This window comes from Acomys russatus, chromosome 20 (genome assembly GCF_903995435.1).
Source record: "Acomys russatus chromosome 20, mAcoRus1.1, whole genome shotgun sequence".
Classification (NCBI taxonomy): Eukaryota; Metazoa; Chordata; class Mammalia; order Rodentia; family Muridae; genus Acomys; species Acomys russatus.
Genome location: NC_067156.1, coordinates 74,086,860 through 74,114,564, shown reverse-complemented (window position 1 = coordinate 74,114,564; position 27,705 = coordinate 74,086,860). Strand labels below are relative to the sequence as shown.

The following is a 27,705-nucleotide window of genomic DNA, read 5'->3' as shown; positions in this document are numbered from 1 at the left end:
ATTAAAATCTCCCCTAGGAACAAAAGCTCAGGACAAGGAAAATTCAATACAGAATTTAAAAAAAAAAAAAAAAACTAACACTAATACTTTTCAAACCATTTTATAAAATAGAAGATAAAAGAGCACTTCCAAATTGTTTCTATAAAGGCAATATTACCCTGAAACCAAGAGAATAAAGACTCAACAACAGCAGAATAATAAAAATTATAGTTCAATCTCCATAATGAACACAGACATAATTTTTTCAATAAAATACTTTTAATTGAACTTTAAAAATATTCTATGACAAATAATTCTGCATCCCAGAGCCTTAGGGATAGCTCAATAACACTATGTCAATTGGAGTAGCTCATTACATTTAAAAGATGTTATCATCTTATTAGATGCAGAAATGTTCTGATTTCACAATCCAACATATTATCATGAAAAGTCCTAGTGAGTCTTTATTATGTCAACATAATAAAGACACAATACAACAGGCCTACAACATCATGTTAAGTGGAGAAAAATCCAAAGCATTTCCACTAAACTCAAGAATTAAGCAAGGATGGCTATTCTCTCCACTCTTGTTTAATATAGTGCTTGAAGTTTTAGAGAAAAAGGAACAATAAATTGGAAAGAAAGAAGTCAAAACATCCTTGTATATAATATGATTCTATACATTAAAAAACTCAAAACACTCCACAAAAAATAAAATAAAATAAAAACAAAAACAAAAAAAACTACTTCTGCTAAACACATTCCACAAATTAGCAAAGTACAAAATCAACTATTGGTCTTTCTTATGTACTACTGATAAACAAACTACAGATGGAAATTGCCCCATTCACAATAGCCTCTAAATAAATACATACATAAATAAATTTTGGAATAAGTAAAATCAAAGAGGGAAAGACTTGTACAATGAAAAACATTAAGGTACTAAAGAAAGCAACTGATGAAGACTCCAGAAAATAGAAAGTCCTCCCATGTTCATGAACTGGAAGGGTTAATATTGTGGAAATAGCTATTTAATTAAAAGCAATCCACAGATTCAATGCAATACACATCAAAACTCCAACACAGTTCTTTGCAGAATTAAAAAAAAAAATCTCAAAACACTGCTACAGATATCACTATCCTAGGGCTCAAGTTATATTGCTGTGCTATAATAATAAAAATAGTGTGGTACTGGCATGAAACCAACACATCAATAATTAAATAGAATTGAAATCTCACGTATAAACTCGACACTCCTACAGCCACCTGTGTTGTTGTTGTTGTTGTTGTTGTTGCTGCTGTTTGTCTATGTTTACTAATAAGCCAGCACAAACTGGAAAAAATATACCGTTTTCAACACAACCACAAGTTCCCAGAATAATGATTCATGAGATTCAAAATATATTTCCAAATACCTTGGCCATATAGCAAGGTATTTAGCTCTTCTCTGATTAGCCCGTAACTTAATATAATCTATTTATTCTAACCTATATTTGCCTCTCCTATAGGCCATAGGTTTTTTTAATTGACAGGCAATTTATCCAAAATACACAAGCTACTCTCTCAGCATTCCCCCTTTAAGTCCAATAAAAGGCTCTTTTTTCTTACAATAGTAAATGATATAATAAAAGTAGTTGTTGTTTTAATTGAAAAATCTCTGATTGTTCTATTTTACCAATAAAGACTCAGGAGCCAGATGGCATGGTGAAAAACCTGCTAGCTCAGAGAGGCAGAGAAAGCACTCATCTGAACTTCCTACTCAGCTTAGTCCCAATAGAAAAGGTCCAAAAAGGTTCACTAGCTCAGCTGCCAGCCCAGTAGGAGAAGGCTAAAAAGCCCAAGGCCAATGGCTTAATATCTCAAAGTCCAAAAATCCAAAGGGCAAGGAGCTGAGAAGCTCAAGATCTAGAGATCTAAGAGCCAAGCTAAAGCTAAAGTGCCGAATACTGAAGACCCCTTCCTTCTATGCTGCCTTAAATACCCCTCAACAACTTAAAGTCCCTCCTACTCATTAATCCCTGTCAGCTGGTTTCTTGCTCACCTCTTGACCTAGGGTTAACTTTATTAAATCCTAGTAATCTAGATAGCCATCAATGTATTAAAGGTGTGTGTAAGGCTGACTGAGACCACACCTTAATCACCTGTTTATGATAAACAAAGTTCTTGGATTAAAGGTGTGTTTGAGCTCAAGCACAAGAAACAAAAATTTATAGTTCAATCTCAGGAATCACAATGGGATCAAAGATAGCTTTTTACAGTTCACAATCTCATGCATCACAATGAGAGCAAATATCCTGCAACAAATGATGATGATGATGATGATGATGATGATGATGATGATGATGATAACTAATAATAATAATGAAGGAGAAGAAGAAGAAGAAGGAGAAGAAGAAGAAGAAGAAGAAGAAGAAGAAGGAGAAGAAGAAGAAGAAGAAGAAGAAGAAGAAAAGAAGAAGAAGAAGAAGAAGAGAAGAAGGAGAAGGAGAAGAAGAAACAATAATGAAAACCATTAGGTAAAATTTATATTCACAATGTCCAGTCCATATGCACCTAGCAACTTTGGAGAAAATATTATATTAGCTATTCTATCTTGATGAGTTCAGAGTTCCGTATTTAAGTCATTTCTATCATAATTTGTATTACCAATGTAAAAAATGTCTTATAGATCTAAAACCAATTTCTTAAATTCTAAACAACTTAAGCTTAATTATAAGACTATAACCACTTAGTCTTCAACCCCATCAGAGAATTGAGAAGGAATAAATATTACCTGAGTATGTAGGCAACACAAGCAAGCAGCTTCCAAAATGGAGAATTGATAGACTACTGGCTTCCTGGGCAATCACCCAATATTTCTGTATAACGTTGGAGCATCATCTTCAGCCTTCTGGCCCAGAATATCTGACAGACATATTTTTGAAGTAGGAATTAGGGTAAACATGCTTACTCTGTCTTGTCTTGGCATTCAACTTTTCCTGAGTACAAATTCTGCCCATTTCAGATACCATTCTGTTTGCAGTTGCAGAAAGGACATTTTTCTTTCCAATAGCTAGCTTGCCACATTTGAAGCCATCTCCTAATGGGGGTTCTTTGATACTCAATATCTTCTTCCAAGTTGAATTGGGTTCTGCCAGAAGCTAGCATGTCTCATTGCCAGAAAAGCCTTAAAATAATAAAACATCTTTAAATGCCATCTTCTGTAGGTCTCTGAGGTTTTGAAGACTCCCCTCCCTCTCTCTCTCTCTCTCTCTCTCTCTCTCTCTCTCTCTCCATATATATATATATATGTATATATATTATCACAGTATATAATTATTATCTATCTAGTTATCTATCTATAGTAAATCTGGATAGGCAAACATTGTTCATTTCTAGCTATTCACTACCTGTTCAACTTAGTATATATATATTTTAGTAATAAATCAGACATGACCATGGGTTTGATTGAGTAACTATTACCATGAATTTTAAATCATCCTAAACAGTTTTAAAAGGACTGGTACTAAACCTTGTATTTGTAAAATGAGTTGTATAGGTCTAATACCTTATACAAGAGTTAAAACACATATACATGTATATGCATATCAAAAATAACTTTAAATTTGTATCAACATACAAAAATCTATACCAATATATCAAAAATAACCTTAATTTTCTATCAGTACAAATCTAAATCAATGTTAAATTATTAACTTAAAAATGCTCTTTGGCCTAAGAGTAGATTCAATGATATACCCTTCCCCAAGTATTTCTATATTATTACTATATGGTATTCCTATATTCCTTCTTCCTCTCAAGCCCTTCCACCTTAACTAAAAAAGGAAGAAGATGGAGAAACTTCTTGAGTCTAAAGTTCTACATATAGTTTTCTCCCTGAACAAGCCCCTTTTATAACTTGTAACCAACTCCTTTTAACCACAAGTATCCATCATTCAATAGAAGGACCAAAGCCTACCCACCCAGCAGACTGGGTAGCACACACCTGTAATCTCAGAACTCAAGGAGGCAGACAGGTAGATCTCTGTGAGTTTGAGACCAACTGGTCTACAAAGCACATCCAGGACAGCCAAGGCTGAGAAAGAGAAACCCTGTCTCAAAACACAACAAAACAAACAAACAACAAAACTACCCACCATGCCTTATGGGAATAGGATGTCACTATCTTAGGATCTTCCAACTAATCTGGGGCATGGTATTCCTTTTGAGGGCCCAACAAAATTGGTAAAATTGTTAAGAACACTAGAAAACAATTATTGTCCAGTCTCTAAATGCTGTGAATGTGCAGGCTTAAATGAAGTCCTGTTTGGAACAATCTAAAAGGGTAGACCAGTTGGGATCAGCAGCTTTATTTGAAGCTGTCCTGGAAGCAAACTTTGATGGAACAGCAGTCTGAGGCTGTATCATACTGGAATAAATGGGTCAGTGTCTCAGCATCCTCCAGGATGAATCCTGTAAAGTTCACTCCACTGGTGTCTGGTCCTTTTGTTCTGTAAACATATAAGCTCTCACAAGTAATATACAGTTTTGCAATTACATATTCATGTGATATACACAAATCAGTTAAAGATGATTCTTTGTTCTTTCTTTAAGCAGGTAAAAGACATCTGGTTTTCTTCATAAGCTAGTTTGGACTCTACTGCCAAAAACTGCAATATAAGTCTCCATCCATGCCATATGAAAAAGTGACATGTAATATCAAGTCTTAAGGACTTTGCATTCAACAAGATTTATTGACTATGCATAGATGTTTATGTCTAAGCCATTTTAAGAACTATTCTCAATAATAGGAATCAGAATTTATGTTACCTTCTTTAGTCTTGATTTTCTTCTTCTTATGGGTAATAAAGATCTCCAGAGGGGTCTCCCTCTGTCAAATCTGGTTTTTATCAGTTTGGATGAAATTCATAATATTTCTTTTCCTGCTGAAGTTATAGTATGGGATGATTGAATTTAGCAATCCCCTTTTTATCTAGGTCTGTTCCATTCTGACCTCTCTCAAAAAGGATGCATAAAATTACCATCATTGTTGAAAATACAACCATTTTCAAGTTGATAATCAAAACATACTCCATGGGGTCTAATTTTTGTCCTCTATAGTGATTTTTAACATAGAAGATATTTATTTTTTAATTTCTCTAAGTCTCTATACAGAGACTTATTTTATTATTTAAATTCTGTATTTTTTTACTGTCTATAGTCAGTTTGTTTGTTTGTTTGTTTGTAAGCATCTGTATATCCTTGAAAACATTTTTACCTGATTTTCTTTCTGTTTCCTTTCTTTGGAAATTTATTTTCTATGTTCCTTTATTTATCTTTTTATCATCATATAAGTTAATTTCTTTTTCAGTATTTAACTTTATCTAAACTCTTTCCCATATTTACGTGGCTTATTCCTTCAATTTACCTAATTCTGTCTTGAAGGGTTTATTTTCTCGAACAAACTATTTATATCTATGATGTTTCACAATCTCTCTCTCTCTAGCATTAAAAATAATTTAAATGTTTTTTTACCTAGTTCATTGAGTTTGGGTTTATGCAAGGGTGTGTGTGTGTGTGTGTGTGTGTGTGCCCACGCGCGCGCGTGTGCACATGTGCGTGCGTGTGTGTGATTCTGTGCTTGGCTCCTGCATCAAGAGAGCTGTGCTGTATTTGCCCAAGCCACTGTTCTTGTCTTTTGCAGGGAAACACAAATAAAGCCTTAAAGGGCTAAGCCTTCTACCATGACTCACCTGACAGGAATGGGTGGTCCTGCCATGTTATAAGCGGTTTCCTGGCTTCTCAGTGGTAACCAGAGCTGCTGCTACAGTGGCTGGCCCAGAACTGGTCTCTGATGGCTAAGAGTGTTTGCACTTGCTGGAAAGACTGCTGAGCACCTCAGGCCCTTAACCACTGAGCCAGCTGTGCGTATGGCCCACACCTCATCCTGTTCTTCCCAGCCAGTTTTCCCATTTCCCAGGCTAATTTTTGCTGTTCTGAGCAGCTTTTCCCCTTCAGGGTATGCCTAAGGCACCAGTCTCGTCTGCTTTTGCTCTCTTTTAAAGAGACCAGGCTTCTTTTCTTAAAGATTCAGAGCTTTGAAGGGGTTTTGGTTTTTTGGGAGAGGGTTTGTGCCTCTACCCAGAACTTTTCTCAGGTTAGTTTGGATTGTATGCTCCACACGTGGTACACCATATGTTGTAATCTGTTTTTCTTCCCATCCCTATGCTCCCTATGCTCATAAACGATTTATGAGACTCAAAATATTATTTACAAATGCCTAGGACATATAAATAGGCTCTTCTTTGACTAGCTTGTAGCTTACTATAACTCACTAATATTAATCTGCATTCTTCCATATGGCTGGCTACCTGTGCTCAGGTACCATGCTTCAGTCCTCTTTCTCATCTTCCCATGCAAATGCGCTTGTTCCTGGCTCTGTGCCAGAATCCTTTCTGTATGCCTGATGTCCCACCTCTGTGCTACACTTTCCTATAGGGCAAAGGTTTTTAATTGACAGTCAATGCATCCATAAAATACACACGATATTCTCTCAGCAAACACAGGTTCCTAGTCAAACTGAACACCTTCATGTAGAAGGATGGAACTATATTCCCTTACCCTCCTCAAAGGTCAACTACAAATGTATCAACACATCCACATTAGATGTAATGCCCTGAACATATCTGAAGAGAAAGTAGGAGAAATACTCCAATGACAGGCACAAGAAGAATTTTCTGAATGTAAACCCAGTAATAAAGAACAACAGTTGACAAGTGGGAGTTTGTGAAACTAAAAAGCTTCTGTACAGCTTACAAAGATGAAAGTCTTTACTAGTTACACATCTGACAATGTGTTAGTGTAAGGGATATACAAAGCACTGAAAATATGCCAAGAAAAAGAATCAACCCAATTAAAATTTGAAACATAGAACTCAAATGAGAGTTTGCAAAAGAAGAAATACAAATGTCTGAGAAATATTTTTATAGTGATCAAAATCATTATCCTTCATGGAAATGTAAAATAAAATTACTTTCATCTTCCCTAAGTTAGAATAGCGAAGATTTAAAAACAACAGCAACAACAACAAAACAAATGATAACAAATGCTTCCATGAATGTGCTGAAAGGACAAAACTTACCCATTGTTGGTGGATGTGTCAACTGGTACATCTACCACACGATCCGGTTGTACTGCTGCAGGATATATTCCAAAGCTCTTTATATATTTCTACTGCGCTTCTGTTTTCAGTCTGCTTAATCCACAATTGTTGAGGAAAAGAAACAGCCTAGATGCCTGAATGTACTGTGAAAATGTGTGTATATACAATGAAATATTATTCAGCTCTAAATAACATTAAATCATTTAATTCCAAAATAAATAGATGGAGCAGTAAATAATTATTCTCCATTAAGTAACTCAGACCCAGAAAGACAAACATCACATGTCCTGTCTTATATATGAATGGTAGCTGTGAATGTTTAGACATGTGTGTTTAAATTGTAGTAATCGTAGGAGGAGGAACCTAGTAAGTGTCACTGGCAGCAGGAAAGGATGATAGACTCAGGTGGTATGAAGAGGGATGCAATAATGGCACTGCAATGGTTCAGTAAGGAGTGTAACAGGATGAAAGGATAGAGGAAAGAGACTAGGAAGGAACAACTAACACTAAAGTATCTTGAAAATGCTATGCAGAAACATACCATAGAAGTTTCCTAACATATATACATATATATGTGTGTATATACATATATGTATGTACATATGAGAGGCTGACAATGCCTCTCCCAGACACCATAGCATATGAAATAAAAAATCCATCTCCAGGTGTGAGTTACCTCTTTTCCAGATGTTGATTAATGGGTTTCTGTAGACAGCCCTCCACCTAAACATTATAGGCTCTTGTCACTACTCTTAATTACTCTTCAGAGCTGCTGCAACACCCACACTTGAGGCACAGTGCATGAGGAAATCAAGCTGGTGCCAACCCAAAAGCATCACGCTTAGCACCTTTCATAGTACTAGAAGATGTGCTGCATGCACCTGGCAGAGACAAGTAATCAACAGTATTACCCAGCAATACTGGAAGCAACAACAATGATAACCCAGTAAGATATGTTCATGGGAGCAATAGTGGCATGTGAGTTATGGGTGTTAACCGACTAGTTTCTGATTGTATTTAAATCATGCTGCATAAGATAGAACTCATTCCTGATACCATTAACTGGGTGAGAATTTAAGGCTGGCTAGGGCATAGGCTGGCTTAGGGCATAGGGGAACTAATACTACTGTTGTGCTGCATGGACGTAATAACAGACTCCCCAAATTGTTACCATGTACTCACGACACAGTGCATGTATCAGCCACAGAAATTTCTTTTTGCAAGAGATAGAAATTAATGCAGAGATGTTGTGGAAGTTTTGGTTTGTGATATGTAAACATGTTTTTGTTTTAATCTCAGGTGTGGGATATGGAGACTGCTCTGTTTTATCCACAGCTGCTAACCACCTCATTACAGGGTGTGTGATCTTTGTCAGATGGAAACTGCCTCACGAGGGGGCCTGGTCTTTGCCAGTGGGAATAAATGCCAGACCCAGAGAGACTGGGATGTCTAGGAAAGAGGAAGGCTACTGGTGCCGCCCTGATGCTCCTTGTTGCGCTTGATGCAACTGATGAGAAGCTGAAGATGTCCTGAAATGAGTATTAGATGTGCCCCAAGGAACATGACGACCCTAAACAGCAAGAAGCAGCCAAGGAGCACTTCACCTCTTCTCCACACTAACTTTCCTTCTCTTTTACCTGGTATTGGAGTGTTGGAAGGAATTGGGTGAAAAAGGAAAAAGAGATACAAAAGAAACTAAAATAAAAATAAGATTTAAAAATACACCTATGCAGAGACACACAGCTAGTCAGTTTTCAGAGAACAAGAAACTGGAGTGCTCAGCTGTAAATAGTACGTTTACATCACAAGACTCTGGGACCATGAAGAAAGAGGAGGGGGTGAAATGACTGTGAGAGAACATTCACAGGGGAAATATTTGCCAGACAACAGAAGCCTTGCACACATGAATTCATAGTAGCTGTGATATGTGAAAGACCTACACAGGATCAAACTGGCCAAAATTCCAGCATGGATGGAGAATGAGCTCATTAGCGCTACCCTTACCTGAGGAGGTATTAGTAATTAAAAGACGAATGTGATAGAGGAAGAGTGCGTGTTCTTCAGGGATGCAGGTTCTGGGATTCTGTCAACACTCCAGAAGATGGTCTTCTACCCATGAACACACAGGCAGTACTAACTGAGCTCAGTATGTTTAAACAAAAAGCACATGAACTCAGAAGGTAAATATGAAAGAAAGAGAAAAAGAGCAAGGAGAAGCCAAAGGGGATGGAATGGATCATGGGCTTTTTCAAATCACATTATATTCTATAATAATGAAATTCTTGAACAATAACAAAAAGTACAAATGTATCAGCAGCATAGTTATTTTGAATGGTTAAAAAAAAGAAAACTCAAATAGCAAAACACAAGTATATTTCATAATATCGAAAAAGATTTTTCAACAAATATTATAAACTAAATCCAACAATATATGTAATAATTCTTTAGATAATGCCCAAGTGTGATTAATTCCAGATGCGCAGGCTGATTCAACATTTAAAATAATCACAAATATAATCCCCCATATCAACATGATTTTTAAAAGGTCATACAATTAAACCACTTGAATCAGAAATACACTTGACAAAACCCAACATTTGCTCATTAAAAAATTTTATTACATCCAAATAAGAACAGAAATTGTCCTCGAGATGATAAAGAAAATCTACAATTGTCTGTAGTTAGCACTGTGCTTTATGGTGAATGACTACATATTTTCTACGATCAGGAACAAAGCAGAAATGAAATACTTAAGGTTTTGATTTCAATAATTCGAAACTTCTTCACTAAGGCAAAATAAAATAAAACACATAAAGTTTTAAAAGGAAATAAACTAATTTATTCACACAGAGATGTGTTTGCCTATGTGAAAAATTCAAAAGAATGTATGAAAAATTCCTGGTATGCATAAATAAGACCAAAATAAAAGAATGTAATCACATAGGTCCTATATGTATTTGGCTGGATGTAAATTCTTCACTTGTTTGAGTGCTTTGATAAATAGCACTAATTTTTAAATTTCAGAATCTAATCAGTAGTTCCCGGAATTTACAGGAAATCAGATGATGTTGGGGGGTCTGGTAAATGTATTAGTACTTTTGTAATGAATAACTTTGTATCTTTTCAGACATGTGAAGGGAAGCTTGGAAGAGATCTCCATGAAGCCATTGCCATTGGGTAGCTATTGCCATGGGTGGTTTTGCACCCAACATGAACTGGCAAGTTAGGCTACACGTGGCCAACATGGTATTCCTTCAGCTGACACTGGGCACATAACAGAGAAGGAAGAGCTGGAACTTTCTAGGCCTTTTAAGTCAGCCCTTCATCACAATGACTAAAATGACCAAAGAATAGTGTTCAACTTCTCATATTATTAAGGGAAAATTAAAGAAAAATATGTTTCCTATAGGACTCAATGGTCTCACCTTAATCAAGTTGACAGCAGATACAGACATATCTGTATCTATATGTACTAATTTCTCAATTATAATAATACTATTTCTCTTGTCACTATATTGAATATTTATAAAACTCTAATAAAAGAATATAAGAAATAGCTTTAAAATTATACCACATAATAGAAATATATACATTTGTCAATTACCCAACTTTATAAGAGCTAGCTATTACTAGTTTTTGAAAAGACAATCAAAGAGACTTGTAAAATTATATTTTACTGATTAATTTTGTTATTTGACAATTGCATACATAAAAAATAAAATGCTATTTTTTTAAAAATTACAGTTATGCAATAGTAATGAAAATAATTTTATGACTGAGTGTCACCACAACCTGAAGAATCCTGTTAAAGGGTCACAGCTACTTTTTCAAAAAGAAAGCTCTTACATAGCTCTTTGAAATACACATATTTATAAAATGTACAAACATTGCTTTGATATAAAAGTTACAAAGTTTCCATGTATTTCTCTCTACATGTTGATTTCTTTCCGTTTATTTTGCCTCTGGTAGCAAATGAAGTTAGTGATCATTGATAACTATGTTTTATTCATTCAGAACAATAGGTTACAGTTCATCGAAGGAAAGGACTACTTATCCCTACAAACTCAGCCTCGGGTAATGCAAAGTCCAACTGGAGACATTCTAGGTAAGATAGCTATAGAACTTACAATTATAACAGAGATAATAAACAAGTCAGAATCAGAAGGTTATTGTCCATAGCCCCAAATAAAGTACTTTCTAACGTCAACTTATAACATTTTTAGTGCTTTCAACACAGAAAACTAAACTATGTAAGCTGATCTCTAATTGTGGGATTTTTCTAATTTAAAAGATAATTGTAATGAGGATATTATGTAAAAGTAACTTTTATTCTCCATACATAATTGTCATCCCAAAGGCTTACTGCCTCTATCTACTAACCTAGGCCTAGTCCTGGAAGCTTCTAGCCTCTGTACAATCTCAACTAGGCCTAGGATCTGAGGCTTACTTCTGAATAAGCTCACCCTTTCTAGCTCTTTCTAAAGTCTGGCTGGCTGCTTCAGCTCAGCTGTTCTAGGTCAAACTCCTCTCCTTGCTGATTCCAACTGGCTTCTCTAGGCTTCTGACTGAATTGCGCTACTTGACCTCATACTAACTGTGTTAATATGTACTAATCTTCTGGCTCTTTCTCATCCTCTAGCCCACTCTCTCTTTAATTTTTTTCTCTGTAAAACTCTCCTGGTAAAACTGGCTGATCCTCCTATCCCTCTCTTCTGCTAAGTCCCATCTCTTTCCTCTTTTTTTTTTTTTTTTTTTTTTTTCTATTGAGAGTTGAGAGTATCCTATCTCTGACTCATTCTGTCAAAGCTATCGCGGATTCATCACTTTGTCTACCTCTCAATTAGATGTCACTCTCAAACATGGGTGCTTTCTTCTACAACGAACTTTAACTTCATTGTTTAGGACTAAAAGTGTGTACCAAGGACATGTCTATAATCCAGCCAAAGGGATCAGAGGCATGTGCTGAGGGTGTGTCTGCATTCCTGACAGAGGAAGCATGTTGCTGGGTTAAAAATCTCTACAATATTATTTTTATTTAATAGAATTATATATGTAAATTAATAAAACTTACATGTTTAAAATAAAAAGCAACTTCTTAGTTTTTATTCTACCTTATCTTTTCAAATTGATATTTAATATAAATTATCTCCACAATAAGTTGAATATTTAAATTTTAGAATTATATTGTGAACTGGAGTTGTAGCTCAGTGGTAGAGCACTTGCCTGACATTTAGAAGCCCTGAGTCTAATCTTCAGTAATGGAAAAATGGGAAAGTATAAAAGAGAAAGCAGAGACTTATATTTCATTTTCTTAACATTAACATAAAATCATTTAAATAAAATTCAACATCAATCTGATAATATTGTAGTGAATACAGTTATTGTAAGTGCCTAAGAAAGTGTTCTATCCCTAATCAAACCTAACTTCCTTTCATTGTTTACTTTATTGTAAATATTAAGATACTAGCATCTAATGTGAAGTACACATATTTCACTTAAGGTTGCATTATATACTGATAAAAATTATGGACATAAAGCACCTCTAAAAAGCATCTGGCCTCCAAAGCAGCACCAAATATAGATTACAATGCAAAAAAAGTGTATTTCATTTCTGACTTTGATCTTTTCTTTTTGGTTCAATTTTGATTACTCAGAACAATAGGCACAAACATCTTTCAAGGGGTCATATTCCAGAAATCTGGCAAATTGTGTAGGATACAGAGATTTCAACAAAAGTGCTTTCTTGAGTAAAATTGCTGTCTCCTCAGTGTAACAGAGACATGGGGGATGGAGTCAGAGGTTGCAGTAAGTGTTCCTGATAAAGACTAAATTCTACAAGGGACACATACAGAAAGGAAGTGTGCGCTGTGACTTATTTTTTCTTTCAAGAAAGCATAAGGATTCTCACAGCAAAAGAAGTTCCCAGCGTTTTGGAGACTTTCTTGATCTACTTAGGTGACTCTTCAGACAAATCACTGATTACCAGGTAACTATATCTCCTTATAGTGCAATTATAAAAGTATTCCCTATTCCTAACTTAGCCATTGCAAAATCGGTCATCCAAATATTCTACTAGAAATCCAAAATACTACTAAAAGTAAGTATTTTGATTGTCTTTGACATTTATGGAAAGTAAATAGTTTATTTTATGAATAGTACTAATTTGTTTCACCATGCAAACTGGGAGATGTAGCCATATAATCTCTGATGCTTCCGAATGTTGGCTTTTTTTTTTTTTCTAATTGTCCTTCCAACTTCCCTACACTTGCATATTTGTGGAAAGAGTTCACAAATTGAGACACAAACATCTACAAGCAATCAATAAAATCTGAGCTAACCATTTTTGAGTAAATATGTAAACACTGCTAGAAACAGTCATTTTTCATTTATTATCTTCTGAATTTCTGAAATTGGCAAAATTATTGGACTGTCATGTGTAATAAAGTTAAAGTTATGAAATATTCACAAACTACCTTAAAACTATGAAATACATTTTAGCATTTGTGTAACAGCATTGTCCCTTGGTTTTGTTTCACTTAAGTTTGTAACAAAATCTACACACCAAAAAATTAATTGAAACTTTGTACAATGATGATTTAAGGATTATGGTCCAACCCAGACCCAGAAAGATATGCATGGTATATACTCACTTATAAGTGGATATTAGCCCAACATAGATGTCCTCTGAGAGATTCCACCCAGTGGGGGATTGGGACAGATACTGGGACATGCAGAGGGACTCTGGGTAAGGAGCTGCAAATTGTAGAATTGTTTGGAAGAGCTGGCGGGTGGGAAGGCAGGGGTGGGAGGTTCGGGGAGTTGTCAGGACCTCTACAAGGAGACTATCAAGGCTGGAAGATCTGGACCCAGAAGTGCCTGCACAAAAGGATGCACCAACCAAGCACATTGCAGGACGAGGACCTAGAGCCCCTGTTCAGATGTAGCCAAGGGACAGCTCATTCTTCACAGGGCAGGTGGAGCTGGGGGTGGAGGGAATGGTGGTGTGTGGGCCGGGCTGTCTCTGAGAAGAAGCTGATGTCCTAGATTGATCATTGGCCCCTACGGGAAAGGCCCTGTGGGCACACAGAGGAAAGGGATTCAGGCTAGCAGATGAGACCTGATAGGCTGTGGTCAGACTGTGGGGGAGGAGGACGCCACAATCTAGGTGAGGGGAATAGAACAAGAAAAGGAGGGAGGTGGGAACAGGAAGATAAGAACAAGAGTGAGGGGACTACAAACAGATGAAATGTGAATAAATTATAATAATAATATAAAAATAAATAAAGATTATAATCTTTATTATGAAATGGGTCTTTTAGATACTAAATACCATTCTATTTGATAATGACCACCATAGTTTGGAGATAACTATAGTTTTATTTAGTTTCACAAGTACTTCTTATTTTTTCCTCTATCTAGAATGGTGACAGAATCAAGTGTATTATCTCAATGCCAGCCATCCTGGGAGAGATGTTTTTGTTCAAACTCTAAAGCACAGATTTTCTTTCACATATCACTGTTCCGTGACTCATTTTCCATACATTGTACTCTCAAATTCCTGTACTGTATTCCACCAAGATCTTTTCATATGTTCATTTTGCAAGTTTTTTAACTTAAAAACTTACATATTAAAATAATTCTCAAAAGTAGATAAACCATTATTAAAAGCATTATTTCTTATTGGACCATCTCATTATATAGAAGGCTAAGACTGCATGGATAGCAAGAATTCTCTACAGAATTAGAGATGAATTTACTTGAAACTAGAAAGGGAAGAAATGATTACATACATATCTCATCCCTGGCCATTCCTTTACATGTACTCTTTTGAATTAAGCTGATGATGCAACTTTGTTTCTAATGTTTGATCAGTAAGCTTTCCACCTTGGCAACAATCATGAGAGCATCTGAGGGAGGCAGCATGAGAGTAGGACCAGAAGTATGTAAGTGAAACCAACACCATCAGGATGATCCAGAATCAACCTTATGCCCACCATTAATTTCAGGCTCAACAAGAAAGCCATGAGGTGCTTGGTCTTCTCTAGGTTTTTTCTGTTACTTAATGGACATTGCCTTGTACTTGTGAGCTAATTAGTTTGGGCTTTCTAATGCATCTATACTAAGGATGTTCCAAGATAAATTATTTCTTTATATGAAATGAAATAAAGGCAATCAATCTTTTTATCGAGATAGATACTGGTGGTGAAAAGAGCATTGGTGCAAATCCAAGCCATAGAAGTCGTCACTACTTTGCTCAGGCAGAACACCTTATAATCTTGGCTTTGGTCTTCGAGAGAAGGTTGGATAGTTCACATAAATGTCCTCTGTTTCATCATCTACAGACTGGATGGGAGAAGTGGGACTTCTGCAATTGGTGGCTACCTACAAAATAAATAGCAGAACATGAGTGACCCACTGAATTTCAGCATTCACTGAAGGCATTCTATGGAGCCCTCCAAATATACTAATATAGGCCAAATTTCCATTACAAATAATTTGGTAAAATATCCCCCTTATTATACAAAACTTATTCCTAAAACATTTTAGAAATTACATTATCAATTTACATGACTGGAATAGATGGTAGATAAAGTTACGGCAAATAACTCACTGGTTCCAATTTGTTCTGCCATTATATAAATAGGTGTGGAGCCATCCACTGGAACAATATTGACCTACTAGAGGGCATGTCCTTAGAGAAAACTGAGTCTCACTTCCACAGAAACCATCAACTCTCAATAGCTCCTCATCTAGGGATTGGGTCTTCGAAGCCCATCTTTCCCGAAGGGTGGAATACTGACTGGGTTAATCTTGAACAGATCTTATGTAGGCAACCATAGCTGTTGAGTATTTATCAATGCCATAGATTAAGTGGCTTGGTTAAACAACAATCATTTATTTTTCACAATTCTAATGAATATAAAGTTTGTGGTCAAATATCATATGAGGGCTTGATCCTTGCATTACAGGTGATCATCTTCCTTCTTCTTATGCCAAATCTTTTTTTTTATAAACAAACAAACAAAGGAGTCTGGCTTTCAAAACTCTTCCCATCTCTTCTTATAGGAAACTAATTCCATTAATGAAGGTTTCACCCTCTGCAAGGCCCCACCTCCAAATACCATTGCCCTTGGGTTTGATGACTTCAATATTTGAACTTAGGAGACATACAAGCATTCAGCTCCTAATAATGCTTTATAGTAAAACAATAATAAATGTAGTAATTTGCTATTAAAATAGAGATATCTAAATAAAAATAGAGACAATAGGTATGGAAAAAAGCATCCCTTTTATCTGCAAACTTATCTGCATCCTTTGAATTAAACAGTAGGGACAAGAGCAAAGTAAAGTAAGAAAGAAAAATTATAGTTTGTTACAGTCCTACAACATGTAAGAAAATTCTCTAGTTTTATAACCTAATTTAGAATTTATTAATTAAAAATTATTCAAGAATAATAGCATCAATGAATGTCATGATTATATATCTCTTATGTGGGTTATGCTTTTGAGTCATTTATGTAATTTAATTTAATTTAATTTAATTTAATTTAATTTACCCATCATAATAACCTATGACACAAAACAATGTTTTGTTATGTATTGAGTCGAATAGTTGCCTGTTTAAACTGTCTTTACAAAAAACTTCATTATTTAACATGTTTTGAAAGTAAGATCTTTGCAGATAAATTAGTTACAAGGGTATGGGAGGGTGGGTTAGTGACTAAAGTGCCTAGTGGACAAACATAGAATATGAGTTCAGAATTCCAGCACCGATCCGCTAGCTGAGCACAGGTCTCTGTAACCCAAGTACTAGGAGACTGAGACAGGAAGTTCTTGGAGGATCAACAGCCAGCCAGTCTAACCAAAGTAGCAAGCTCTTGGTTAATGAGACACTGTCTCAAAAGTAATGTGGAGCACTATAGAGGAAGATAGAAGGCATAAACCATGCCCTTCCACATGCACATATTGTCAAGAAAGCATACCTTTATATTTGCATATGCATATAAAAGTTTTAAAAGGAGAAGGTTGATGCTGTTTTATACTGAAGTGGGAGCATCAACCTTTAGTTCAGTATGAGCAACACCTTCATTAGAGCCAAGGAGACAAACACAATCAAGGAATCATGTGAGCATGGGGGAGATTAAAAGGCATATCTGCACGCCAATGGTTGTAGAGAAATTCAGGCAACTACCAGGAGCTGGGCAAAAGTACAAGACCAGCTTTACCCAAGAAATAACTACCCTTCTCGTGTTTCTTTTTTGTTTGCTTTTTACTTCAGCCCTCAAAATTATGAAAGAATAGATGTCTGCTGTTTAAAACTACAAAGTTTATACAATGTGTGGTAGAAAACCACATAATGCAGGATTGGGGGGATATGTAGTGCTGACTGTAATTATATAAGTGTAATTTTGTCCATTTTTCTCACAGTTCTCCTGCCTCAGCTTTTCAAGAGCTACAAATATAGGCATGTAGTATTGTTATACTAATATGTTTTTAGGCCTTGACTTCACAATTATTAACAAGTGTAGGGTAGCTATTTCCTCACCTAGTTAACACTTGAATTGCAAGCAATGGCTTTGAAAGGTCATTGAAAGGAAAATAAGCAAGAAGGTTGATAACAGAAAATAAAAGACCTTTTACGGGAGATTTTTAAACAAATGGGAAAAATGACAATCATCTTACCTTATTTTGTTTATCCCTGGGCTCTTTAAGTGGTATTCTCACCTGTCTTTTTCTCCTTCTAGAATACAAATCCATCACAGAAAATTAAGACGCTGCACTCAAGCAATAGTTATCCCTACTATACAAATTCTTGCTGTGTCTCCAGCCAGTGTGTTCTTAGTGAATAAGTAGTTGTGGCTACAAATAGTTGCTTTGTGTATATAGTTCTGATTGCCAGCTTGACTAGATTTAAAGTCATTATGGAAATGTATTTCTGGGTTTGATGTTTGTTTCCAGAAATTTTTACCTGAAGAAAGATGACTCATTCTGTATATGACATTACCATCTCCTGGGCTGTGTCTAAGGCTCAATAACAAGAAGAAAATACATCAGGAATCACTTTCTTCTGTTTCCTGATTGGATAAAACATGACCAGATGACCCATACTCTTGCTTCCATGATTTCTTTGTCATGATGGACTGTGCTTCCAAACTGTGAATCAAAATAAATCTGTTCTTCCTAAAGGCTGCTTTTCCATGTGTTTGGTCACAACAATGACTAGAACACCATACTTACGTACTCTGATGTGATTACAGATGGAAAGAACAGCTACACAGCTCTCTAAGCAGAGAGTATTAGTAATTAATCACAGTGGCTTTGCTATACAGTAGACTAGTATTAAAATAGCCTACAGCTTTTGGACTTAGAGGTTTTATTATATGAAAACTTCTGTAATGTATTGGATAACAATGACAATTGACTTGAGTTTCATAAAATTTTCCAGGTCTTATTATAAGTTACCTTGGTGCATTATTTTATTTAGAGTTCATCAAAGCTCTAATAGATTAGGAAAGTGTTCAGAGGGGAAGCATCTTGCCTGGCATCTCATGGTTTGTTAATAGTGGTGTTGGAATTAAAGCCACAGCCCTCACACCTGACTCCAACGTGTGTGTGTGTGTGTGTGTGTGTGTGTGTGTGTGTGTGTGTATGTGTGTCTGTGTGTCTATAGGTATCTGTGTGTCTCTCCCTGTATGTTTGTCTATATGTGTGCATGTGTGTGCCTATATGTGTCTGTCCTTGTGTGTGTTTGTCTATGTTTATAAGACTAGAGTACATACCATGGTGAATAAAAGAAAACTTGGCTTATACCTAAAGCTTTCTCTATGTAACTTGTGCTGTGCTATTTGTTAGATAAGTTATCAATATCTCTCATAATCAGCTCTCTTATGTTTACAATATAGTTGGTATATATACAAAAGTTTGTTCTGTGTTGAACAGTTGTATTTGTCCTGGTTTGCTTAATTGTAAGATGCTTCCACAATGTGAGACTTTTTTCAGTGCTGAAAACAGGACAGTTCCCAGCATATCGAGACATTGTATTTGCTAAAAATATAATTTGCACATTTATTCCAAATGTACAAATAAGCAACAGTTTTCTCACTAAATATTAAATTTCACCTTACAAAGACAGATGTTCATGTCAAGAATAAGTTTTGTCTCCTTTCCCCGGTCATTTTCACACTCTCTGTTGCCACAGTTCTCATCTCAACATGAAAGAAGTACAAACCAGAAGTGGAGGACTTGCTTCCAAAGGCATCAGAATCACAGGTAGATGCCAAGAGTAAAGTCCAAACTTACTTAGGCTTCTCTACAACTCGGCACACCTGAAGCTGCAGCATTATTCTAAATGGTAGGACACAGGTCTCCGGGTCATTGCTATAACCCTTGGGTCAATTTTCAAAGCATTTCCATTTGAATTAATAACCAAAACAGGACAGTGACAAGGTAGAAAGAACAAGTATCTTTTCTTTTGTTCTTTTCTCCTATGATTATGCAGTCAAGTGGGATGATCATTATAACATTTAATCAAATGAGACTATCTACTATCTGGTTCCATTTAGTTGTTCAGGTAAAAATAATGCATTTTTATGAAACAAAACTTATCATGACCAATATCTATGACCCTCAAGAGAACCCTTCTGCCACTCACTGTTTCAGCTGTGCTGTCTATCCCTGTGTAATGCTCCTGTGGTCTCTGCAATTTTTATAAACCAAGGTGAAATAGTATATAATTTTCTGTAATACTAACACTTGAGGGGTTTTACCTCAACTTGGTAATTTCTGATCAGGAAAAAACTCAAGGCCACCCATTATGGGAGAAGAGGTAGGACATCTCTATTTCAATGCACTTGTACACACGCCTATTGAAGATGCACTATTTAGACATATTAGTGCAATTGAACATTAAAAATGAAAAACACAAAACCCGCCATTAAGATTATCATACATGTAAAGGAAGGGATGACAGTCACTAGAAGAATTAAAATACAAAGCAAGATGCAAGGAAAAGCAATTTAAAAGGGCAAGTTAAAAAAGACATAATAGTGACAACATGTCTATTTGAATATCAAAAGAGGACAAACCTCTGGCAGGGGAAAGGAGGCAAGTGGTTCGCATGCTGAATGAGCACAAATTAGAGAAACCATAGCAAAACTCTTTTCTTTGGAGAAGACTGTTGGACATGTTAAAAAAAATGAAATGGTTCCAGTTTTAGTGAACTTAATCAGCAAGAGGAGAATAGTAATGCAGAAAATATAAGTGAAGATTATGTTGAAGCCAGGAAGCAAGGCACCTTTCCATGGCTAGGTTAATGAGTTCTAAGATTAATCTAGTGTCTGGGGAAAGATAACACAATGCCAATAAAGAGAATGGCATCACCAATCCTATTTTCAAAAGAAAAAGTAGGTAAATATCAATAGGTTAGAAGGAGAAATTTGATCTGAGAGCAAAGTAAGGGGTGAAAAGAGTTATTAAAATCAGATCACAGTAAACAAGGTAGAGGTCAGGGATAACATTTGGAGACAGGATGTATTAACCTGCTGGAGAGCAATAGTAATAAGCTGTGTGTGTGTGTGTGTGTGTGTGGATGTGTGTGTGTGTGTGTGTGTGTGTGTGTGTGTGTTATATTATCAGTAAGGGAAGAAAAATATAAATTGTATTTATTTATTAATTTAGAAAAAAAAACATATTACACGTCCATGGCTATCCAGACATGCAAAATATCAATCTTTAAAGAGTGGTCCTTTCTTCCAGCTGGAACATAGGATAAAAAGTTATCCAATAAACTAAAATTGAGAAGTATGAGGAAAAACTAGACAAATCAGTAGTGCTCATGGGAGATCTAGAAGGCAAAGAAAAAGCCAACTAAGAAAACTCTAGAACTTTCCTCTAGGCCAAAATATAGTAAAAAGTAAGAAACTTCATTCAGAAGAAGCTCTCATTTACTACATTGCAGTACAAAAACTGATAAATGAATATAAAACATTGCTCCTCTTCCTTTTTCCCCTTCTTTCTGTTGCCCTCTCTAGTTCACCCCTCCCCCAACACACACGCACACACACACACACACACACACACACACACACACACACACACACACACACACACCCCTCTTATCAATTCACAGCTGTTCCCATGGAGGAGGAGGAAGGAAAGGTGGACATGGAACAGAGAAATTCGCAAGAATGTGAGGGCACTCTGCCAACTCTACTAATTCTTAAGGGAATGGTCCCAGGGTTGTCTATGACACTATGATAGTACTCCTCTTGCTTCCCGTCCTTGGTTTAAAAGTAGTAATTACATAGAACTGTACACACACACACACACACACACACACACATCCTGAGTCAGCCTGGTAAATAGTTGTATCATTCATAGAAAACCTTACATATCAGAATTATTCAAGATAAATAAGACTCAGAGTAGGTTGCATTACTCACCTGTTATAAAAAATGATAACGATGATAATTAGGATGACAAGGAACAGTGAAACTGACCCTCCAGCAATGAGAAGGACAAAATGTTTACTAGCTCCACCTACAAGAAAAAAGTTATAATATGAATTAGAAATTGAATTAAGGTCACCAAAGAGTGGTGGGAAAGTGAAGAAAGGATCCATTAGTCATGACAGGATAGCAACCAAACTCAATGAATCTAGTAACTATAAGATGTGTTAAGGGGAAAAAGTATTTTCTCATGAAAGACTTCTTAATACTTATGACTATCACAGGCTTTTATTATGTCCTTCATTAAATTGGGTTCGGTAACAAGAGCAATAATATGGGGCTGAAAAAAATGGCTACTTCTCTTGCAGAGGACCTGTGTTTGATGCCCAGCCCCACAGGCTAGCTCACAATTGCCTATAATAGCAGCTCCTGAGAATCTGACACCTCTGGCTTCCAAAAGCACTTCTGTTCACATCCACATACATTATACAGATATGCACATAATTAAAAGTAATAAAATAATTCTTGAAAGACAGTAATGTTAACAGCACCCACTGAACACAGATGCTATTTAAATTATCATATACAAAATCCTTTGCAGAGAAAAAAATGTCATGCTAGAATAATATATTAACAGGATTGTATCATAACTGGAATGTGGATCAGTAGTTTTAAAAATATGCTTTATACTACATTTGAATGAATGTTAAAATAGTATTGAAGATAGGCATGTTACTCAAACTTGGTCTTGCCTGAGATTCTGAAATTCTCCCCTCAGTTGATCGCTGTTTTAGAGGATCAGCCTTTAGCACCATCTTTCTCGGCTCAGAGTTCTTACATCTCTCAAGTGAACTGATGAGTCAATATTTGAAAGACTGGTAAACTACTACTTGGAAAAGTCTCACCTCTGGAGGTGCAAAAAGGAGGTGAGAGACTAGTGTTTTTCTTTATGTCCTCATGCCTATGGCTGCTGCTCACCTATTTCCACTCACAGAGCACCTTCTGAGGTGAGCTCTTGTCACTATTGGTCCCTAGTAGGGGTGGACTTGAAGTGAGGTTTGCCTGCTATCTTTATTGCTGTTTCCTGGGTCAGTGCAGTTGCCACTGCAGTCTGGAATCCAATGGCAACTTGAGAAGCAAGATTTTTCAGCACATTCTACCTCATATTTCTTTAGATTGTCCCATACTTTCTAAGTAACAGTTTCACAGAACCTTTTCTCATAAAAACTCAAAGTCTAGACCAACTTTATTCAAAAGAAACAAAGACAAACAAAATATGTGTTTAAGTTTTTAATTTGCTTAATACTTATTGTAAGCATAAGTATGGCCAGCCACACAGTGGCTCTTTTTCTGAGTCTGGCTTATGGCACTTAACAAAATGTCACGAGATTCATCTGGGAGTCACAAATGACAGCACATGTGACAGTTACCTCACTCTGTTTCTATATATCATGTTCTTTATTCATCCCACTACTGATAGACATTTTGGTTGTTTCCATATGTTGAATGCTGTGAATAGTTCTGTGCGAACACAGGGATGGAATAATCTATTCAAGGAACCGATCCCTAGTCCCTTGGATACACACCCAACAGAGGAATTCCTAGATTGTGTAGTAGTTCTGCCTTCAGTCCCTTGGGGGCACCTCTATTTTGCTTTTCAAGGTGAGTACACTAATTTACACCCCACTACTAGCATCCCTGCATTCTTTTTAAGTACATCTTCACTAACATTCATCATATCTTTATATTTTTACATAAGGATTATATAAGGCATGATGCATGTAGGTGCACTTGTACAAACATGAGTGTGCATGCTTAGTGGTTTTGCACTCCTCTGGTGACTAGTGACCATCTTTCCCCATTCTTCCTGGGAAGCTTTACACTTGGTTTATAAAACCTCAGTTGAGGTCTATTGCTCATATTTTTAATTGTATTATTTGCAATATATTTCTAAAGAAATCCTGAGACTTGTGACAGCATAGATGAACTTGTAGACTAATATTCCAAGTGTAATAAGGCAGACACGTAGAAGCAAATACTATGATTCTAATTATAGCTGAAATCTAAAAATGCTGAATGCATAGAAGCAGAGAGTGGAATGCCAATCTCTGGAATAGAACAGGAGGTAAATAAAACATGACCAAGGGTACATGCTTTTAGTATATGAAGAAAATGTTCGAGGATATAAATTATAGTATAGTTAAGCGAGAGATATGTTAATTAATTTGGTTGTGGTAATCATTGCTCACTTTTACATGTATCAAATCTTCATATTGTATACCTTGAATGTATTTAACATTTGAATATATATATATATATATATATATATATATATATATGAGAGAGAGAGAGAGAGAGAGAGCTAGAAGGTGGGTCAGTTGGCAAAGTGCCTGCCTTACGATCACAAGGACCAGACTTCTATCCGCATATAAAGTCTGCTGTGGTGTCACACACTATATTTCAGTTCGAAAGTGAGCCAGTCCCTGGGCTGAATTGGCAAACCCCAGGCCAGTGAGAGGCCCAGTCTCCAAAACCAAGATGAATAACCACTGAGGAACAGCACTTAAGTTTAATCTGTGATCCTTACATGCACATGTATACAAGTGCATTTGCACACACATGCACACAGGAGCATGTACACATACATTTAGAATATATTTTTTCAAATTTTCTAAATTGTGTGTTGATTTGTAATAAGAAAAACAATAAACAGCATATGTCTGTACTCTTAAAACAGAATTTTTAAAATTGAATTTCAGTGGTTACATTTAAAGAACAAAATGTGTGGGACTTCTTTTTAAAGTAGACTCTGAATTGTTAAGAGTTAAGACCACATTTTTGTGGCATTCAGTTGTGTGACTTTAGAATATTTTCATCAAAGTCCTCAATTACAAGTTCTGGTTTCAAATTCTTCCATTTGAACTGTTTCCGAAGACCAACCTCTTCTATTAAGTCAGGTCCTTCGGTTTGGTGCCTAAAATGCATACAATTTCACAGTGTATTGGGGAGCTGTCATTATGGAAGGCAATAGATAAACTCATATTTATATCTAATTTAAAGGACCTTATGCTACTTTGAAAAGCCCCGCATGTTTTTAAATCAGCATGAAACAAGAATTTTCCCCCAGAATTGAGTGTAGAGAAATGCTTCAGTGGGCCAGCACAGCTTAGAGCTTCCATGTTCTCCCTCCCTACCCTGCCATCTTTAGGAAGCTGCTGTGGGAATGGCCAGAGCACTGCAAGCATGCACCTGCCTGGGACCTATGTGCATGGAAAACCAGAAAGCAAACAAGATGCTTTGGAGAGCTAATCAATAGCTCATAATATTCACTTTTTCCCCTAAGTTCTGCTAATAGGTCTGTGCTTGAATAATGCCAGCCCTCAAGCCCTTCTCTTAAGGAACAAATTATTGTCTGTTCTCAGCAGCCTTTTTTCTGATGGCTTTTTTTTTTTTTCATGTATCCCAATGCTGTATTGATTCATAGGAGGACAAAACTATCTTGAACTATGAAGCCATTATTTTTCTTTCCTATCACAAAGAATAAATGCACTTAAAACAATTTAAAGCAAGTCAGTGAAATTTATAAATGAATAATTTCTCTAGGCTCATGACCCTCCAGGGCAAGTTTCTGCCAATGCCAAGTATTTATGGCTGAGTTATAAAACTTCCAGAGAAGACTTATGCTGGAAATGCCACTAGATCTTTCCTGCAGAACTAGGCAAGAGGCAGAGCCATCAGCCTTGCCCACTGTTTGTCCTCCCTGGAGATGGGAGTGGAGTCGAGGGTGAAGGCACCAAATAATGTAGAACTTGGATACTGAGCCAAGTACGACAGCTCATGCTTTTGATCCTAGCATTTGGGAGTTAGAAAGCAGCATTATCAAGAGTGTAAGTGTAGCCTGGGATACATACTGAGCTTGAGGCCAGCCTGGGCTGCTTGACACCATTTTAGAAACCAACAACTAATGAACCTAAACTCCTAGACAAAAATATGTGTATAAGAATCACATATCCATCAATTATCAGGTAAATGTACTCCTTTCTTGGCTCATTGAAAAGATAAGCACAAATGTTAGACTTGTTCTGTAGACAGGTGGAATATATACCCAGTGAGTTCGCATGCAACAATATATGTGAGCTCACTGATTCACCCATATCAAGTCGTTCACATTTCAAGTATTGGTATGAAAAAAAAAAATATATATATATATATATATATATATATAATTTTAAATTAAAACACTAGGAAACTAAACACACAAATGTTGAAGACAGACGAGGAGCCGAGTTCTGGCATCTGCTTCATTTCACTTAAAGATCCCATAGAGGGAGATTTAATCTCTTACTTTTGTAAGTAGTAAAATAATCATAGAAACAACGCCAAGCATGTCTTTGGTATGTAAATCAAACATAAAAAGATTCTTTAAGTATCTTAAACACTATATAATGTTATTAAACTGCACAAATTATACACACAATACAAGTTAGGATTAACTACACAAGCCTCCCAGGTGAACCTGGCATGTTCTGCAATATCTACATAAAGCCCATATACTTGAAGACTGGTTATAGTTCATCTTGGAAACCTGTATATAATGAATCTCACTTCTCTACATTTTTTTAAAAAATAATATTTACTTCATTTGCAATCTTTTAGTAGAGCGTGTGTGATTCACAGCGCATTCTAAATTTATGTTCATTCATAATTAAAATTGTTTTGTTTCTCTTCCATTTAAAGAAGTTTTCTAGGTAAGGACAATTTGTTTTTAATTATATTTCCCCAGAACATTGCTTCTGTTACTGTTGTCTGACCAGGTGTGACTTTGTGCCTTCTGTACCTACTGTGCTCATCCTTGAAGACACAATAGGAATCTGATGTCCCATTGGCTGGGGTGAAGGCAGAAGCCTTCTGTCTGCGGGTTGCAATAAGACACACGATAGGTTACCATGCTATATGTACACATATTTTACATAAGTGTATATGTCACAGTGTAGTATGAAAGGTCACAGAAACACAAGACACGGCACATGCTAGTGTAGGAAATAAGCTTCTGTTGCTCTTGGGGGGATTTTGGAAGTTAAGCCTTCACTAACTGCTGGAACGAAACAGTGAGAGACCAGACCCCACTGGTGAGCCTTCACTTGTTTCACACAGTGTAGAGCCTGCCTTGGGAGTAAATATCTAAAGGGGAAAAGCAGGGCTCTGTGATCTCACTTATACCTGGTCTGAGATGAGCAGAGAGGCCTGAGGAGCTGTGGCTAAGAACAGAAACTCTGAAGCAAGGTACCTGCCTCTGCAGACAGCTTATATATGCATTAGCTAAGAGGTTTTGAATAAATTGATTAACCTAGTCATGCTTCACTTTTCTCATTTGTAAAGTATAAGTGAAATAAAACTGTGGAGAGGAATAAATGAGTAATTCTTCATAAATTCTTAGGCCAGCCAGAAGCACACAGAGAAGCATGACCTGTGTTTATTAAAAGCAGATCAACACAAAGCCATGTGCATTCAAGATTCAGACAATAGAGTATGTTAGTCAGCTGTGCACTACTATGACAAATACCAAGAGCAATCAACATAGAAAGAGAAAGGGTTTTATTTTATAGTTTCCAGTCCAGGGTCAAGTTGCCTTGTTGCTTTGGGCCTTGTAGGAAGGCATCCTATGGGAAAACCACTCATGAGGTAAGAAAATCAATCACCTCCTCCCTACACAGAGCAAGGCAGCAAGAGTCACAACATCTCATTCAAGGGCACACATCAGTGACCAAAAGACCTTTCTCTCACTGTGCCCCATCTCCTTAACATCCCACCACCTCTCAATGGCACTACCAAGGGACCAAATCTTTAACACAATGGTCTTTGGGACATTCAAGATTTGCACTAAAGCAATGCCATTAAATAAGACCTACATATAAATGTGCTGTGCATGTTATGTTTGTCAGCATATGACACAGAACACAAGTTCTGGGTTTAAAATCTAACACATGAATTCCATTTTAAACAACTATCTGAACAAACCACTTCTCTTCATGCTTTTCAAGTATAAAACAAACATAATTATTAAAACAACAACACTGTATAAAAGCTGTAGGTTTAAACTGTAGACACAGGCACATCTAGTTTTTGACATTGTGACAT

General features: G+C 36.3%; 1 protein-coding gene across 1 annotated transcript in view; it reads right to left on the bottom strand.

The window, feature by feature from the left end:
- Positions 1-14,671: 14,671 nt before the first annotated feature.
- Cd226 (CD226 molecule) overlaps positions 14,672-27,705 on the bottom strand; it is an 88,286-nt gene continuing 75,252 nt past the window's right edge. Inside the window, exons 5-7 of the mRNA XM_051163893.1 lie at positions 21,562-21,658; positions 17,804-17,861; positions 14,672-15,502 (exon numbers count right to left, since the gene is read on the bottom strand). Of these exons, the coding sequence (XP_051019850.1) occupies positions 15,389-15,502; positions 17,804-17,861; positions 21,562-21,658 (269 nt within the window). The 3' untranslated portion in view covers positions 14,672-15,388. The remainder of the gene's footprint in view (positions 15,503-17,803; positions 17,862-21,561; positions 21,659-27,705) is intronic.